Source organism: Camelus bactrianus, chromosome 8, assembly GCF_048773025.1.
Source record: "Camelus bactrianus isolate YW-2024 breed Bactrian camel chromosome 8, ASM4877302v1, whole genome shotgun sequence".
Taxonomy (NCBI): Eukaryota; Metazoa; Chordata; class Mammalia; order Artiodactyla; family Camelidae; genus Camelus; species Camelus bactrianus.
This window is the reverse complement of record NC_133546.1, coordinates 66,306,326-66,325,397: the sequence shown is the minus strand read 5'-3', so window position 1 is coordinate 66,325,397 and position 19,072 is coordinate 66,306,326. Positions and strand designations below refer to the sequence as shown.

General features: G+C 37.0%; 1 protein-coding gene across 4 annotated transcripts in view; it reads left to right on the top strand.

Annotated features, from left to right (window-relative positions):
- The first annotated feature begins 5,024 nt into the window (after positions 1-5,024).
- TTK (TTK protein kinase) overlaps positions 5,025-19,072 on the top strand; it is a 38,274-nt gene continuing 24,226 nt past the window's right edge. For 2 of the 4 annotated variants that reach the window (XM_074368703.1, XM_074368702.1), the window contains exons 1-11: positions 5,025-5,157; positions 6,316-6,456; positions 8,998-9,220; positions 9,582-9,688; positions 11,910-12,053; positions 12,526-12,640; positions 12,800-12,863; positions 12,958-13,052; positions 13,513-13,600; positions 14,865-14,985; positions 18,570-18,718. In XM_074368703.1, coding sequence (XP_074224804.1) covers positions 6,318-6,456; positions 8,998-9,220; positions 9,582-9,688; positions 11,910-12,053; positions 12,526-12,640; positions 12,800-12,863; positions 12,958-13,052; positions 13,513-13,600; positions 14,865-14,985; positions 18,570-18,718 — 1,245 coding nt within the window. In that variant the 5' untranslated portion in view covers positions 5,025-5,157; positions 6,316-6,317. Of the gene's footprint in view, positions 5,158-6,315; positions 6,457-8,997; positions 9,221-9,581; positions 9,689-11,909; positions 12,054-12,525; positions 12,641-12,799; positions 12,864-12,957; positions 13,053-13,506; positions 13,601-14,864; positions 14,986-18,569; positions 18,719-19,072 lie in introns of all 4 variants that reach the window. The other 2 variants (XM_074368701.1, XM_074368700.1) reach the window with 1 other exon arrangement.

Here is a 19,072-nt window from a genome sequence, read left to right as displayed (position 1 = left end):
AGTGAGAAAGGCATGTCAAAAGCTGGGATAGGCTGAAAGCTAGGCTGCTTGTGCCAAGGAGCTAGCCAAGTTGTGAATGCAAAGGAAAAGTTCTTGAAGTAAGCTAAAAGAGCTGCTCCATGGGGAGGGTATAGCTCAATGGTAGAGTGCATGTTTAGCATGAGGGCCTGGGTTCAATCCCCAGTACTTCCATTAAAAAAATAAACTTAATTACATCCCCCTACCAAAAAATAAAGGAAAAAAAAATTACAACAAATTTAAAAAAAAAAGGTGCTACTCCAGTGAACACATGAATCATAAGAAAGCAAAACAACCCCTTATTGCTGATATGGAGAAAATTTTAGTGGTCTGCATAGAAGTTCAAACCAGCCACAACATTCCCTTAAGCCAAAGCCTAATCCAGAGCAAGGCCTAGTCATTTCAATTCTATGAAGGCTGAGAGAGGTGAGGAAGCTGCAGAAGAAATGTTTGAAGTTATCAGAGGTTGTTTCATGGCGTTTATGGAAAGAAGCCACCTCCATGACAACAAAGTTCAAGGTGAAGCAGCAAGTGCTGATGTAAAAGCTGCAGCAAGTTATCCAGCAGATCTAGCTGAGTGAATAAGGGTGGCTACACCACACAACAGATTTTCAATGTAGATGGAACAGTGTTCTACTGGAAGAAGATGCTATCTAGGACTTTCATAGCTAAAGAGGAGAATTCAATGCCTGGCTTCAAAGCTTCAAAGCACAAGCTGACTCTTGTCAGAGTCTAATGCAGCTGGTGACTTTAAGTTGAAGCCAGTGCTCATTTACCATTCTAAAAATCCTAGTGCCCTTAAGGATCATGCTAAATCTACTCTGCCTGTGCTCCATAAATGGAACAGCAAAGACTAAATGACAGCAGTTGTTGGTGGACAACATGGTTTACTAAATATCTTAAGCCCACTGTTGAGATCTACTGCTCAGAAAAAGATTCCTTTCAAAATATTACTGCTCATTGACAATGCACCTGCTCACTCAAGAGCTCTGATGGAGATGGACAATGAGATTCATGTTGTATTCATGCTTGCTGACACAATATCCATTCTGCAGCCCGTGAATCTAGGAGTCATTTCAACTTTCAAGTCTTATTATTTAAGAAATACATTTCATAAGGCTGTAGTTGCCAAAGATGCTGATTCCCCTGATGGATCTGGGTAAAGTCAATTGAAAACTTTGTGGCAAGGATTCACCATTCTAGGTGCCATGAAGAACATTCATAATTCATGGGAAGAAGCCAAAATGTCAACATTAACAGGAGTTTAGATGAAGTTGATTCCAGCCATCATGGATGACTTTGAGAGGTTCAAGACTTCAGTGGAAGAAGTAACTGTAGATGTGGTGGAAATAGTAAGAGAACCAGAACTAGAAGTGGAGCCTGAAGATGTGGCAGAATTGCTGTAATTTCATGATAAAACTTGAATGGATGTAGACTTGCTTCTTATGGATGAGCAAAGAAAGTGGTTTCTTGAGATGAAATCTACTTCTGGTGAAGATGCTATGAAGATTGTCAAAATGACAACAGAGTATTTAGTATATTACATAAAAGTAGCTAAGAAAGCAGCTGCAGGGCTTGAGTAGACTGACTTCAATTTTGAAAGAAGTCCTACTATGAGTAAAATGCTATCAAACAGCATTGCATGCAGAGGATGCAGAGAACACAGAAATTGTTCATGAAAGGAAGGGTCAATTGATTTGGCAAACTTCATTGTCTTATTTTAAGAAATTGCCACAGTCATCCCAATCTTCAGCAACCAGCACCCTGATCAGTCAGCAGCCATCACCATAGAGGTAAGATCCTCAACCAGCAAAAAGATTACTATTTGCTGAAGGCTCAGATGATTGTTAGCATTTTTTTAGCAATTAAAGTATTTTTTAATTAAGGGATTTTTTTTTAGACATAATGCTATTGCAAACTTAATAGATTATAATATAGTGTGAACATACATGGGTTTTCTATGCACTGGGAAACCAAAAAAATTACGTGATCCACTTTATCGCAATATTTGCTATATTGCAGTGGTCAAACCAAATCTGCAATATTTCTCAGGTATGCTCTTAAAGATATTGCTCCACTGTCTCTGGGCTGACATTGTTTCTGATAAGAAGTCTTCTCTTATCCTTATGATGCTTCCTCTATGTAACTGTGTTTTTCTCTGATTGCTTTTTAAGACTTTATCACTAATTTTGATTAATTTAATTATGGGCCTACATGTAATTTTTGTAGTTTCTTTTACTTGAGATTTGTTGAGCTTCTTCAGTCTGTTGGTTTATAGTTTTTACCATATTTGGACAATTTGGGCCCATATTTCCTTCAAATGTATATTTTCAGTTTGCCCTCCTTTCCTTTGAAAATTCCAAATTTTAAGAAATTTTTTTTTTTATTTTGGAGTGCGTTTTGATTACACAAGAGTTGCAAAGGTAGTACAGAAAGTTGATGTACACTCTTCACTCAAATTTCTTATTGATGGAATACTACTCAGCCATAAAAAAGAATAAAATAATGTCATTTGCAGCAACATAGTTGGACCTAGAGATCGTCATTCTAAGTGAAGTAAGCCAGAAAGAGAAAGAAAAATACCATATGATATCACTCATTTATGGAATCAAAAAAAATTTTCCTATTGTTAAGATCTTATTTACTCTGGTACATTTGTCAAAATTAAGAAACCAACATTGTTACATTACTATTAACTAAACCTCAGTTACTTATTATTTGGATTTCATTTGTTTTTCCATTAATGTCCACTTTCTGTTTCAGGATCCAATCCATGATACCACATTGCTTGTAGCTGTTATGTAACTTAGTCCCCTATGGTCTGCGCCTGTGGGTACTAATTTTAATAATATATTTTATTTAACCCAGTATGTCATTTCAAACTGTGATCAATATTTTAAAAATTATCAGTAATACATTTTACATTATCTTTTCATATTAAAATCTTCAAAATCTAGTGTGTATTTATACTCACAGCAGGTATGAAACTCAGGTACTTTCACTGTAAGTACTTAATCTGCATTTAGATCTCAAAAAATTTATAGTTGAAAAAGTAGATTCACATCTCAGGTTGTTCCAAATATACTTAAAAGTCTTGAAATAATTGCACTATCAGTTTTTTATATTTAATTAGGTTAATTAATCAAAAATTCATTTGCCCTAGACACATTTCAAGTGCTCAAGTGCTCATCTGTGGCTAATGGCTACCATATTAGACAGTGCAGCGCTAGACCGTTGTAAGGACTTTTATTCTGAGCTCTGAAGGGTTTTGAGCAAAGGAGTGACTAGGTCTCACTTAAGATTACTCTACTGTTCTGGAGAACAAATTTGAGGTGAAGGCAGATAACCCAGGTGAGTGACAGTGACTGGGACTAGGGCAGTAACAGTGGAGGCGGAGAAAAGTGGTAGGAATTCAGGACCACTTGTAAGACCTGACACAATCTGCTTATGGATTAGATGTGGAGTCAGGAATAACACCAAGGTTTTTGGCTTAAAAATGGAACAATGAATGTCTTTTACAGAGAAGATTTTGTAAGAAGTGGGGGCGGGAGGGACCAGGGGCTCTTTTGAACATTTTGAGTTTAAAATGCCTATGAGACATTTAAGTGGGTAAGTAGGCAATGGATATATGAATCTGGAGTTCAGGGGAGAGAGTTCTGCTGGAGTTATACATTTGGGAGTTATTAACATATAGATAGTATTTTACAATGTAAGACTAGAGGAGATCACCAAAGAGTGAGTGTACAGAAAGGCTGAGTGAAACTTATTTGGATAGGTTGATTGACTTTTATGCCTGTTAATATACGGTAAGAAGCACAAAAGTATAGTTTTGTTTTAGTAAACCAAAAAAAAAAAAAGTTAGGGTGACGTTATTCAGCAGCAGTATTTTCAGGAAAATGCAAGTTTGGAATCAGGCCCTAAAGAGCCCATAAAGAATTGGTGGAATAGTAAACTCCTTCAACTAAAAGCAGTGTTAGATGCAACGATGCAAAGGTAGTGATCAGCCAACCAGGTATAGCAAATCACTTTGCTCTGCTGAAGCAAAAATAAAGATCCAGAAGTTATGGTAAGATGTATTCAGTGAAGAAAGGCTTTCGGGTTGGCAGGGGGCTAGTCAGAGCTGGGAAGGCGAGGGTTCTAAAGACAGCTTTGGAGTTAACACGTGACAACTGCAGTTAGTTTTCTACACCTACAGAAAACCAACCATCCTGACCTCCCATTGAGCATATATGCTGGTACAATAGTCACCCCGTCTCTTTCGCAGGTGAAGAGAAAGCTTTGTCTTGGACCACAAAGCCACTTACCAGCGGAGCCCCACCCTTGCATAGATTACAAGGGAGGTGCGATTTCCCTGAGGGACCGGCTAGGAGGGAGCGGGGCTGATAAGGTGAGTTCAGGTGTAGCCATCGTGTTGGGCGTTTGGGTTCTGCGCAGAATTCTGACAAAAGGGAAGAGCTCAGCTTGAAGACGACGCATGGTCATTCAAGGATGGTGGAAAGACATAAGTCTAAGATCAAGGACAAAATAGCACTGAGATTCTTGAGCTGGCGGCGGGGCTGAAGGTAGCATTGTGAACGATCCTTCCTTGCCACATCCTCTCTCTGCGCAGCAGTGAAGGACCGAACTCAGCTCGGTCTCAAAGACCGAGGACTGAGGTGGCGCAGGCGGGGAAGGGTCGACTCACAGGATACTTTTAGGTCGTGATGCTAGGAGCAGCATCCGCGCTCCCAATTTTCCTCTCAGCTCCTATTTATCTCTGCCCGGAAGTGGCTCCTCGCGGGCAAAACTGTGGCCTTGTTAAACCGGAAGGTGCAGGAAAGCCGGCCTACTGGCGCCCCGGGAACACCGGCCGAGGGTCAGCACCCCGGCACCCGGCGCCGCGCGGGTGAAGTCACAGCGGAAGACCCCATCCCGCTGCACTTTCACGTCTCAGGAGAAGGGGCGGTGCCGAAGCGCACGAGCCAATCACGGCGGACGCGTCCACGTGGCTAGCACTGACCAATAGGCGCCCGCGGCGGTAGCGGCGGGGAAATTCAAACGTGTTTGCGGACGGGGACGTGGATTCCATCTTTTCTTCTTAACTCCGCTTTCCGGCGGAGAGTCCTGTCTCGCCGGACCACGGAGGGACGGCGGCGGCAGGTGTGTGGGCTGTTTAGCGGCGCAGAGCGGGTCGGTGAGCCGTGGCGCCGAGGCGGGGAGGGCTCAGAGCCTGGCAGCAGCCGTGGGGTGCGGCTCAACGGGCTGGGAGGGGGGAGGGGCGGGGTCGCTGCCTCCGCCAATCCTCCGGGGAGGACGGCTGATTTTGTTGAGGTCCCTGGAAGCATAGGTACGTGTGGACTTGGCTGGAGAGAGGGTCTGGCTGGTCGTCTGGGGAGACTCCCTTTCTTGCCTGGTGTTACAGAACAGGGAGAGGAGGTGGTGGCCGTGGTTCCGACAGTTACCTTTCGAACCTGACTGCAAGGGGAGAGATCTAGCTGCCCACTTTATCGGCCCTTGTCATTGTTATGCTCGAGGTCAGGGGCGACACGGATATCAGTGACCCCAGGTTACTGGTTGATGTTTGAGAATCACAAAGATGAGACTGACCGGAAGAAAGAACGCGGACAATTTGTTGACCAAATATCAACACCGTGCAGACCTGCAAATGATCAGGACGCTACGAATACAGTAGATTCTTGGTGTTATTAGGATGATTAAGGCACTAAATCATGTTTCCTCCAGATGTGCACAAGAACAAGCCTGCTGATACCCCGTTTACCAATAAAGGGCTGTGATGTATATATTCTGCTTTGAAAGCAGTTGCAATGTGCATGTTTACTGACCTAAAGCAAATGAATAAAGGAAAGGTCATTCGCATTACCAAAGGATTTTTTTTATGCCTATATGTCTCTACCAGAATCCAAGCAAGCATTTCACCACGTTTAAAAAAAAAAAAAAGACTGAATTTGCAGATGGCCCAGAGAAAATAATTATGGAAAAAGTGAAAGGAAGTTGTAGAAGAAAAATGGAAAGTTTGAAAGGGGGCAGCAATTTCTGTGTTGTGTGGTGGCTTTATAGAAGTTCTCTTGGAAAGGAAAGATGTGTTTACCTGTTGGAAACCTTGGTGGATAGATCACAAAGATCTATCTTTTTTTGTTTTTGGGCACATAGCTTCACAAATACCTTCTTAATATCTGTGTTTAGATGTATTTATATAACTAATGCTTTAGTCTTCTGGGTTCTAAAGGCTAGTTGCAACATTTTTTTCTTTACTGCTGGTAAAAATAGAAATTACGAATGATTCAATTTTTTTCTTAGAAATGGAGGCTGAGGATTTAAGTGGCAGAGAATTGACAATTGATTCCATAATGAACAAAGTGAGAGATATTAAAAACAAATTTAAAAATGAAGACCTTACTGATGAGCTAAGCTTGAATAAAGTCTCTGCTGATACTACAGGTGAGTTCCTTTTTTTTTTAAGTGCCCTCCGAGGTAAAGGAAGGAAATGTTAACCACTGGGTTCATGTAATGCAGTTTTCTCAGTTATTGATAATTACCAATTACAGTACAAACACTTCATGTTTAATGTGTGGAAATATTCCCACAATTTCCCATTTTCTTTAAAAAGGAAACTTAATTTATTACAGTGTGCTCAGAGGTAGTTTTCTTAATGCTTCCATTATTGGCAGCTGTTGTTTCTGCTGATCTGCCTGCCATCAATAGGTAAGCCATTTTTTTTCCTGTTCCTTTTTTTGCTGCAAACTGAGAAAACTTCACCAATCTTAATAAAATGATGTACAGACTTAAAGTCAAACACTCAATTTTTGGTGTGAAGAATCTTCATGTTACTCCCCTGGTCTTTTTTTTCCTATCCTCCCTTGCTCGCTGTGTTCCGGCTTCCTGGCTGTGTCTCCTATGTAGTTAGACCACCTTCTATCCCAATGCCTTTGTTCTTGCTCCCTGCCTTGAACACCACTCCCCAGCTCTCTGCCCACTCTTACCTCCTTTGTGTCTTGGTTCAAATGTCATCTCAGTGAGGCCTTCCCTAACCCACCTACTTAAAATAGCAGTCTGCCGGGTTGGCTGTGTGTCCCCTCTCTCCCTTCCCTGTATTATTTCTCTCCACAGCACTCACCACCTTGTATCTCATTTCCTCATGTGTTTGCTTATTACCTATCTCCTCTAGAACGTGAGCTCCATGAGGGTATGGTTTTTATCTGGTGTGTTCTATCTGCAGAGCTAAGAATGGTGCCTGACAAGTAGTAGGTACTCAAGTATTTACTGAATGATAAAAGAGTGAAAGCACCCAAAGTTTAATGCCCTAGTTTTATGAAAAGTATTAGCTTCAAAAGCCAAATTCTTTTCTGTACTTCAGATTGAGTTTTTTTGAAAAGTGACCTTTGGATAAGTTTGTTATATCCATACTAACCTGTAAATGGATAAGGGATTGAAAACAAATGGAAGAACCTGCAGCTAGTCATAATGGCAGATCATATTCACTTGAGACAACTTAGAAACTGATCATTCTGGTGTTAAGCAAATTCTTAATATGAAGATATGCTCTCACCATACTTTATTTAGTGTGTTTAGATAGTGCTAGTAAAGCTTGTACACCAACGTAGATTAGTCCTTATTTAAAATCCTTAGTTCACTCAAAACTGCAAATACTTAACATAAATTGTTAATTGGGATGTAAGACATTATAATACTGAGGAAGAGTAAAACTGTGGTTTCTTTTTTTTCAATCTTTTTGGGAGGATGACTAGGTTTATTTATTTATTCATTCATTCATTTATTATTATTATTATTTTTTAATGGAAGTACTGGCGATCAAACCCATGACCTTGTGCATGCTAAGTATACACTCTACCACTGAGCTATACCTTTTTCCCAAAACCGTGGTTTCTTGATGAGGATTTATGCATCCACTGTGCTACATTGTAATATGTGTTTGGCATCAGATGAAAACTAACACAATATAGACAGAATGCTTTAAGTTTTGAACACAGGGACAACGGGGCATGAGGAATTCATCTACAAAGACTGTTTTTAGACATCCTGAAAACTAATTTGTTAGGAAAGCGATGAGAGGTAAAACTGGAAAGTGAAGTTTAGATCAGATCAGATTAAATTTAAAGACAAAGCAAAGTTATGAATCTGTTATGTTTTAGTAAAAAGCAGAAACAGTAGTTTTTGTTTGTAAAAGGGAATGTTTAGCCCTTGTTGAAGGTAACTGAAACTAACAGAGGAATGATAGCTTCTCTGAGAAATCTGAATTTAACAATATTTAGTCATGACTAAAATATCAGGAACAGGAGACTGACGTTAATTCACGTTGTTTTTATAGAAACTATTAACACTAAAGAAAGTAAAAAATAAATTACAACATTAAATTTATGGAGAAATGTGGGTAACTTGGAGGGAGAAGAAAATGACCATATCATTTGCTTATCTTTTATAAGCTGGTTTTGTTTGATTGGTTTAAAAGTGAGTTTGAACTATATGGAGATAATGTGGGATGGATAGGTTGTAAAGAAGGATATGTTAGGACGAGGGCAATAAAGTCTATAAATTTTTAATGTATAGATCATTGATGAAGGATTTTCCAAGAAAGTTGGTTCTGATGGGGGGGCAGGCTTAAGTTTTATTGGATCATTAGGATGCTGAAATAGAATTATGCTGCTACAGCATAAAATTTTCTTAGATTGCATATAGTTTTTTTTAAAGTTACTTACAAAAAACATCTATTTCCAAATTTTTTTCTTTCCTTCAAAATATATGGTTTTTGGTAGTAAAATATATGCTCATGAAGGATATATATGGAGTAAATAAGTGGCTTACATTTACACAAATTGTTAAAATTTTTAAAAAGTATTTTAAGGAGTTCATGTACGTTCATACTGAGAGTATAAATGATTAACTGTAATTTGAAAGAAAAGTGTAATTTGGCATTTGGTTTATGTCTATCTTCTGTTGTGGTGTATTTTGTCCCTTACTCAGATAACTCGGGAACTGTTAACCAAATTATGATGATGTCAAACAACCCAGAGGACTGGCTGAATCTGTTGCTCAAACTAGAGAAAAACAGTGCTCCTTTAAATGATGCCCTTTTAAATAAACTGATTGGTCGTTACAATCAAGCAATTGAAGCACTTCCTCCAGATAAATATGGCCAAAATGAGAGTTTTGCTAGAATTCAAGTGAGATTTGCTGAACTAAAAGCGTAAGTATTAGCATTTTAACTGCATTTAGCTAACTACATTACATAACACACAACGACATCACCAAAGAGTACAATGAAAACAACGTTGTCAGGATTATCTGTAAGAAATTTAATATTTTTGACCAAATCCTTTTGTTTATAATTCACAAATGAATAATGTAAATCTTTACTGTGTACATATTTCCACAAAAGTTACTCTAGACTACCTAAAAAGATCTTTAAAAGTAACTTCTTAGTGTTTAATTTTACATACAGAAAAAGAGCAATATTCTTTGTCTTTTGGAAAATAGAATGAAGAGTTATCAAACTTAGACAACTGTGTCCCTTTTCTTAAAATTTGACTCTGAAATCTTTGTTTCAGTATTCAGGAGCCAGATGATGCACGGGACTACTTTCAGATGGCCAGAGCAAACTGCAAGAAATTTGCTTTTGTTCATGTATCTTTTGCACAATTTGAACTCTCACAAGGTATTCTGAAAATGTCAAGTCCAAATTTTAAGTACAAGATAATGTCCCACTGTAACTTACATTCAAATATTAAATCGTGTGTATGAAGTAGAAGTATGAGGCAAAAAGCACGAAAGCTGATCAGATGAGAATACGGGGGAAGAATGCTGCCCAAGTGGAAACGTGGAGAATGTTTGCTATGCTAGCTCCCCGCTTGTGAGGAATAATCCAGGGAAATAAGCGTGAACATCATGTGTGTGCTATTCGTTAGATTCAGGAAACATTAAAGGAAAATGACCCCTTTACTGAGTATTTGTGGGATGAAGGATATAAGATATTTAAACTATTTAAGCTAGAGCTTAAATAATTTTTTCATGTCCTGTGGTGTCATAGCACCAAAATATGCGTCAGAATATAATTGTAGCATTAATTGATAGTTCTCTTTTTTAATTAAAAAAAAGTAAAGTGCTATGGAAGCTTTTATTTCTTGCTCACTTTGTTCTTCATGGTCTGGACTTTTTGGACAGATCTTGGGCAATCTCTTCCTCAGACATGTTTGGCTGGTCTTATGGCCTTTTCTCTCATTCTCTGGGGCCTTCAGATCCATCCTCAGCTGGTCCTCTGGCCCTGCATTCCTGTTTTCCCCTTGCCTTGTTTCTGCTCCAGCCCTGGTCCTATTTACATCAGAGATACGCACATCATCACCACTTTACTGGCTCAGCCAGATTCCTCCTAGTCATGTCCCAGCAGGGCTCACTCCCTGGAGAGTACTCTCCAGGACTGAGGTTGGAGGAGAGCTTTGTACAAACTCAGATAGTGGTTTGAGAATCCTGAACTTCTACTCATTCAGGTGATTTCTGAGTCCTAGTTATCTGAATCATCTTCTCTGATCTATCCTGTTCACTATTAAGTGAATTTAAAAAAAAAATCACCCCTTTCCTGCCTAGGAAAATTGACTCCTTGGCTGTTAGAGTAAGTAAGTTTGGCCAGGCCTTTAAGACCCTCTATCTCTCCTTTGTTCTATTTTTTACAGTTTTTGAGGTGTTATGGCCTATCAACAGCAGCTATAAACTTGACCTCTTTAGAACACAAATTTTGAAAATCTCAAATTGTATTATCTTTAAAAAAGAAATAAATTTCATCAATCCCACTGTGATGTAGTAGTAAACTCAAGATCAAAATTGTGACTAGTTTAAACAAAGTTGGTGAAAAGGCTTTCAGGAAACGTGCAGAATTCCTGAAGTCCTCTGTGTTTTTGGTGTGTGTGTATTTTTGTGGGGGTGGAGGACATTCCATAGTTTTTATCAGATTCTCAGAGGAGTTTATGGCCCTAGTAAGATCCCTAATTGCTAGTTCCTGTCTCTAGTCTATTTTTCCTCCTTTGCTATCCTGAAATGCTCAGTACATGAAATACCACTACCCTGAATAAATGTAGACTTAACTATTATCAAAGATGTTTCTATTAAAATTTGTAAACTGTCAGGAGCTAGAGGCCATCTCTTCATCGTTTTTATACCCCAAATGCATAGCATAGCTCAGTGGCTCCCATAAATGCTGGTAACACGTTTCATAACATACATGATGTACATATTTAATATTTATAAATGAAATTCTAGACTAAATGTATTGGGTAAATTTGCAGTTGATAGAAAATTTGTTTGGTAATTTATCTGTGGTCAGGAAGGTGATTTTTGTCATCTAAGTTATTTTGCATTGTGGGGGTGGTGTAGCTAAGGCTGGGAGCTAAAGATTCATCTTTATTGTTACCTTTTTTTTCACATGAATCCTTTTGATGGGGATTCCCTTTAGCAAAACATGTCAGCCTCATTTAAACGTTATCATGAATGATAATTATGCTCTGTTGTAACAGACTGATGCTCTTGGGGCCATTGCAACATCTCAGACTTAGTTTTCCCTTTACTAAATTCCCTCGAGTTTCTGTTTTAGTTGACCTTTGCTGTCCCCACTTTGTAACTGCTCTGTTAACATTTCTTTTACTTCTGAAAACGGTCAGTGGTGATGAACTAATACATAATTACACTAATTACATATTACACAAGTAAACTGACATGAACTGTTTGTTATCAGAAGTCAAATTGCTCATTTGCTTATGAATAAAGTGCGTGAGCCTTGGAATAAATATTTTTGCCTAAGACTTAAATTTTTTCCTAGGTCTTGATGAATATGTATCTGGGGCCTGAAGGTTGTTGCACTAAAATGACTTTTTTTTTTACTTTGTCAGGTAATTTCAAAAAAAGCAAGCAACTTCTTCAGAAAGCTGTGGAATGTGGAGCAGTACCACTAGAAATGCTGGAAATTGCCATTCGGAATTTAAACCTTCAAAAAAAGCAGCTGCTTTCAGAGGAGGAAAAGAAGAGTTTATCAGGTAAATGTATTAGCATGTGCTAAGGCTTTTCAGTGTTATTTTATTCTGCAAAAAAGCATTCAGGATAATATTTTATAGAAAAATTTATTTAGAATGATTAAAATCTAAGATTAAGCTTTAGATATAAAGGAGATAAGACTTAGAAATAACAAAGTCTTTACTCCCTTGTTAGAAACTTTTTTCCCCTTAATCATTCTCTCATTGTTAACACATTAAAATCAATCTAGACGAAAGTGTGACTTTTTGCTTTTATAACTAGAGAATATGTCTTTACTCTGAGTAAACAGTTAAGTAATCATGAAACAGTTATGAAGTATAGAGAATTATCTTCATAATATCTCATATCTGCATATCTTATTTGGGGACAAATATTTATTATGAATTGACTTTTTTAATATTCTGATTTATGAGATTACTTTTGTATATGCCTTATATCTTTAAAAATTTAATTACAATTTCAAAATGTTTACAGCATCTACAGTACTAAATGCACAAGAACCGTTTCCCAATACACTTGGACATTTACAGAATAGGAACATCAGTTGTGATTCCAGAGGACAGACTACTAAAGCCAGGTTTTTGTATGGGTAAGGAAACTGAATCCATTTTTTAAATGCTGGTCATACACTTACTTATACAACTGCATACATATGTTCATGTTATAAGATAACCGTGTTTAGAGTTGATGAAAATGCATGTGTCAATATTGTTCTTTTAAAAATCGGGGGTATTTTCTTTCTGTTTAGAGAGAACATACCCCCTCAAGATGCAGAGATCGGCCATCGAAATCCCTTGAAACAAACAAAACGAGTAAGTTATTTTTAATCTACTTTGATTAAAATGGTATTGGAGAGGTCTCTGTTTATTTCCTAGTTAGTTACTTAATCTTTCAAAACATTTTCAGTCATGCCCATTTGGAAGAGTCCCAGTTAACCTTCTAAGTAGCCCAGATTATCATGAGAAGACGGATGGTTCAGTTGTACCAACTTTTGCTAAAAGGTATGTTTGAGTTTTAATTTTTTAATTTGTTTTCAGTACTTGAAGATTGATGGCAGAATGATCTTACAGTCTTTTACTATGTAGTAGTAATTATAATTACATTTTCATTTAGTATTAAAAGTTACCAAGTCTCTCAATGCTATCAGGGACAGAGGAATGAGCGGGAAATAATGACTATTTTACTTTTTCACCCATTAAGAATATTGCAGCTATTATTTAATATGGAACGGAGGAGGCAGTCACCATCTACACATCTCTATGACTTTTGTCATTGCTCAGCACCAAACTCAGTCATATTTATACCAGAGCCATGTTATTTTTAAAAATATCTCAAGTGATTTTTCCAATTAAAAGATGTAAATGTTGTTTAAAGGCCAACTTTAAAATGGAAAAAAAATAATACACTGAAAAGACTGATTTCAAATTAAACATTAAAATTGTTTTGTTTCGTGAGTAACAGACAGACCTCTGGATTAGAATGCCGAGATACAATTGTGCCTGGATCTAAATCAAGCGGAAATGATTCCAGTGAATTGAGAAATTTAAAGGTATTTCAATTTTTAAATCTTTATATGGAGCAAGGGGTCCTGATCCAGGGTCCATGGGTCTTTTTCTGGAGGAAGGGTCTGTGGTTTATGTGATATCTCCAGTGGTGTTCCTGAAGCCCCTGGAGAACGTAGGGCCACTAATAAAGGAAGTAGCTCAGAGGTCCTAACGTTGTCCTACACTGAGGTGGTAGAGCAAGGATCACTGATCTTGGATAACTTTGAAGTAGCAATTATTATGTATGTGTTTAAGCAGGTTAGTTGGCCTGGGATTGAGAATAGCTGGGGGAGCCATGCCCCCCAGCTTTTGTTTCTTGGTGTGTTTAATCATATGACCTGGTTGGGCATCTTAGACAAAAATGAGAGAGTAACTTTGTGATGAGGCAGAGGTGAGGACTTAGTCAATCCTGATCTGGCAGAGCAATGTTGTGTGAACTTCAAAGACAAAAAAACAGCTTTAGTCCCTGGTGCACTGATTTTTGTGTGTGTGCGTGCAACAATTTTAATTTTTTTTAATTACTGTTATTTTGTTGTTGTTGTTGTTTGGGGGGAGGTAATTAGGTTCACTTATTTACTTTTAGAGGAGGTACCAGGGAATGAACCCTAGACCTTGTGTATGCTAAGCATGTGCTCTACCACTTGAGCTGTACCCTCTCCCCCACAGTGTACTGATTTTTAAGGTTTATACTATTCCTACTGTACTTGAGTAAAACCCCTGACATCACAGTGTGGGTCTTTTCAATTCTGTATTCTTTGTAATTCCTCTCTTTCATGATCTGTGCTTTTAAATAATGACTAACTAATCTACAGCTATCTTAGAGAATAGTGCATAGTTGTGTCAAAAGTTTACTTTCTGGATTTAGAATAATTACTGTCTTAGACTTACATAAATCTTAATTTTGACCAAAGCTGTTATTTTTGGTGATAAAATACAATCATAGTAAGAAAATAATGAAGCACATTTTATGTTGGATTCAAACTTTCTAACCTCTCTAAGTGAATATATTTTAGCATTTGATTAATATTTCTGTTGAAAGCAGATTGGCCAAATACTGTGGTTATGGCCATTCCCATTGTTCTAGTCAATAATTCAAGAAGTTACTCTTTGCTGGGATTTTATGAGTCTCATGTAATTATAGTAGATAATTTTCCTAGCAGTCTTTTTACAGAAATGAGACTTAGGTATATTGAAAACTAAGACAGGTTAGTACTGTTTCTGTTTATGGTGAGACTTTATTTTATTTGATATCTTATTCTTTTTATGTAGTCTCTTCAAAATACTCGTTCCAAGGAAGCTCTGATATCCGATGAGAAGAGTTCTGAACTTATTACAGATTCAGTAACCCTGAAGAATAAAAGTGAATCAAGTCTTCTAACAAAATTAGAACGTAAGAGTGACAAAATACTTTTTTCATTGAAGAGAACCACTTTGTTACTTGCGAAAGCTGACCAGCTACCTAACAATTGCAACTTAAGACTCTGACCTTGTATTTCAGCTACTCTACAAATGTAGTGTATGAAAAGTATTAAATTCTGTAGCAAAGGAGGTTTATGTGCATAAAAAGAAGAGCAGAGGGAAAATACAGTGGCATTGAGTTATTTTTTTCAGTAGGGTTGACAGATACTTTCTGGAAAGCAGCCAGGAGCTGTATTTACATGACAATTCTCCTTTTCCTCTTGTATCAAACATTTGCTTTTCCACTGTATGAATACTATGGTAAATGTTCTAAGGATATGTAAATGAATGAGGCAGGGTTCCAATGAGGTTGCTGTCCAGCATGGGAGATCTACTGATAAATATAATGCAGCATAGAATGTAGAGTCTCATCAGAACCACATCAATTAAATGCCATGAGGACTCAGAGGAAGGAGAAGTCTGAGGAACTAGTTTGGTTTCGGGGAAATAAGGAAATAATTTGTGGTGGAGAGGACATGTAAAGAACTGTTAGGGTTTAAATAGGAAGAAATAGCAGTGATAGAGTATATCAGATGGAAGGAATAGCATAAGCAAAAAGAATAAAGCATTCTAGGAACAAAAGATGGTCTAATTATGCTGAAGAGTGTAACACAGGTGGTATAGAAGTGGGAGATAAGACTAGGTAAACGTTGAATGCCAGGCTTACCTTTTTTTTAGATGTTAGAATACCATCAAAGGTTTTTGAATGGGATCATTAATTGGATGATGATTGTCCAAACAAAGGTTGCCAGATTGGGTGTAATTTTTTTTTTTAATTGGACTGAGAAGGCACACTGGGACAAAATTAAGCTTGACCCAGACTCGTGGTTTCCCTGGGACTTCCCTGGTTTTAGCCCTGAAAGTCCCATGTTTCAGGAAAGCCCTCAATCCCTGCAGACTGGGATACCATTCTTTTGATGGGGAATATATCATCCCTCGATATCCATAGGGGATTGTCTCCAGGAGCCCTCACACATACCAAATCCTAGGATGCTCACGTCCCTTTTATAAAGTTGTGTAGTATAGTCAGCCCTATGGAACCTGTGGACACGGAGGACTAACTATAGACTCCTAGTCCTAGTATTTGGGGGAAACTGTTATATTTTGTGTTTTTATGTCATCTATTATAAATTGGTATGGTTGCAAAGTCATCTTTATCAAACATGCTTGTTTATAGTACTAACCTGGCACCTACTTTCATGTCTTTAAGTGAATGTTTCTTGAGTACCTACAGTGTGTCAAGGATACTTTATTACACAGTAAAACTTCCAGTCAGAAAACTGCCCAAATCATAAGAGTATAGCCCAATAGCCTAATGGAATATCATCTCTTTCACACTCATTTCTGTCAAGCGTATTCAGAGAGGGGTTGTTGGGTCACAGGATGTGCATACGTTCAGCTTGTCGATAGTGCCAGTTTCCAAAGTGCTATGTTTGACCAGCAGTTGTTGGTCTTGCTCATAGTCTCCCCAAGAATTTTATTGTTGGTTTCTAATGTTAAACATTCTGATCCTGCTCATTGTGGTTCTAATTTGCATTTCCTTCGTGTCTATTGATATTGCACAGCTTTTTGTGTTTACTGACCACTTGGGCATCCACTTGTGAAGTGCTTGTTGGGTTTTCTATTTTTTCTCATTGGGTTTTCTTTTCTATTGGGTTTTCTTTCTTTTTCTCATTGATTTTTAGGAGATATTTATATGGTCTACATACAGATGCTTTCTTGACTTTATGTGTTATAAGTAACTTCTCCCATTATGTGAAGACTTGATGAAAAGAAATTCTTAATTATCACGCGTTTTAATCTATCAGTCTTTTCCTCTATGAGGAGTCAAATCTTTTCCTACTCCAAGATCAAAAAAATATTCCATATATTTTGGACGACATCATTTTACCTTTCACATTTAGACTTACAATCTACCTGAATTTAATATTTAAGTAAGTTAAGATCAAGTGTCAAGATTCATTTTTTAACCCCATGTCGATATCCAGCAGCATTTATTGAAAAAACCCTTTTTTCCCTCAGTGAATTGTTCTAAGTTAGATGATCCTATGTGTGATACCTGGTTTGGATTCTTCTCTTTTGTGTAGTCCTTTTGTCTTTGTGATAATGCTGTCTCAATTACTGCAGTAAGTCTTCACATCTGTCAATGTAAATCTTGTAACTTCATTCTTTGTCGAGGCTATTTTAGGTATTCTAGGCCTTTTGGATTTCCATGTAATATTAGAATCTGTCAGATTCCTTTTTTTTTTTCTTTTAATGAGATTTTGATTTGAGACCTAGTGGGACAAGTTGATATCCTAACAGATAAGTTTTCTAGTCCACTAACCTGGCATATCCCTTCATTCATTTAAGTAATCCTTAAAACATTATTGAAAAAAGTTGTTTCCTGTGTAAAGATTTTGCTTATGTTTTGTTAGAGATATACCTAGATACCTGATTTTTTTGTTGCTATGATAATGAATGGGATTTTTTTTTAAAAATTTTATCCTCTACTTTGTTGCTGGTATTATAAACTATTATAACTATGATTTATAGTTATTGATCTTATTTACAGTGACATTGCTAAAATCACTGAACAATTCTAATATTTTCCATGAATTCTTTCATGTTGTTTGAAAATAATACACCATTTTTCTCTTTCAATCCTTTAAACTTTCATTTCTTTTCTTTGCTGTAATGCACTTACACGTCTAGTATAATGGGATTAGAAGCGATGATAGGTGGCTTTTTTGTTCATTCCTCATTTTAGAGAGACTTTCAATATTTTACCCCCATATAATAACTGCCTTACATTCTTATAGGTGTTCTTTATCAAGTATCAAAACAGAGTGAGTTTTGCTTTGTATCTAGATTAACATTAGTTTTTTTATTACTGGGTATGATTTTTATCAAATGCTTTTTCTGCATTTGTTGAGTTGATCATACACTTTTCTTCTCTATTATTATGGCTAATTAACTTTCAAGTGTTAAGTAAACTTTGCATTTAGAAATAAACACAAGTTAGTGTAACTTACACCTTTTGTATATCAGTTATAAATATTTTGTTTAGAATTTTTGCTTCTATTGTGATAGGAACGGTTCATAAAATAGTAAATATGTTGTTGAGGCTTTTATTCAGAGACCCTTATGAAAGTAAATTAAAGGCTAATTTAAGGTAAAATTTTTGTTAAAAAACTAGAGGTCTATGAAAAGTGGTACATTGGCTTCTCTTTATTAGTAAGACTTTATGACATATATGTTTTTTAATTTTTATTTATTTCTTTGTTTTCTCATAAAGACCAGAGCATTTAAATTCAAAATGGTCTCTGATAATCAGCTCTAGGTAACAATCTAGGAAGATGGCTGTTGGAGCTTTGTAAAAGTTTCCTGCTGAAAGCTAATTATCAGCAGCTGGCTTAAAATTTTTAGTTTCTCTCTTTATTTTTAACAGTAAAAGGCTAACCTGTTGTATTGGTAGGTTTAATTTTGTTATTAAATATTCTTTCCTTTTAATGACAACAACAAATACAATTTCAGAAACCAAAGAACATCAAGAACCAAAGGTTCCTGAAAATAACCAGAAACAATGGCAATCTAAGAGAAAGTCAGAATGTGTAAACCAGAATCCTGCTGCATCTTCAAATCAGTGGCAGATTCCAGAGATGATTCAAAAAGTTGATACAGAGGTAACTTCCTTTTCTTCCTCAAGCGTAACATTGCCATTGTTCATAATGTGAATCATGTTAAATGTTTCCTCCTTTCATTAAATCTTTATGCACTACACTTAGTGGAGTAGTTTACTTAAATGACGCTTGTTCTTTTTTTTTTTCCTAATTCATAAAATAATGATCAGTCATAGGTTTAGTAAGATTGTATGTCAGGCTACAATCATTGTCAATAGTAGTTCTAGATTGCTGGTAGACTGGTACGGGCGTTAGCAAACAACAGCCTGTGAGTCAAATCTAGTTTCCAGCCTGTCCGTAAACAGTGTTTTATTGGAACACAGCCATGCCCATTTATTTACTTACTGTCTATGCCTA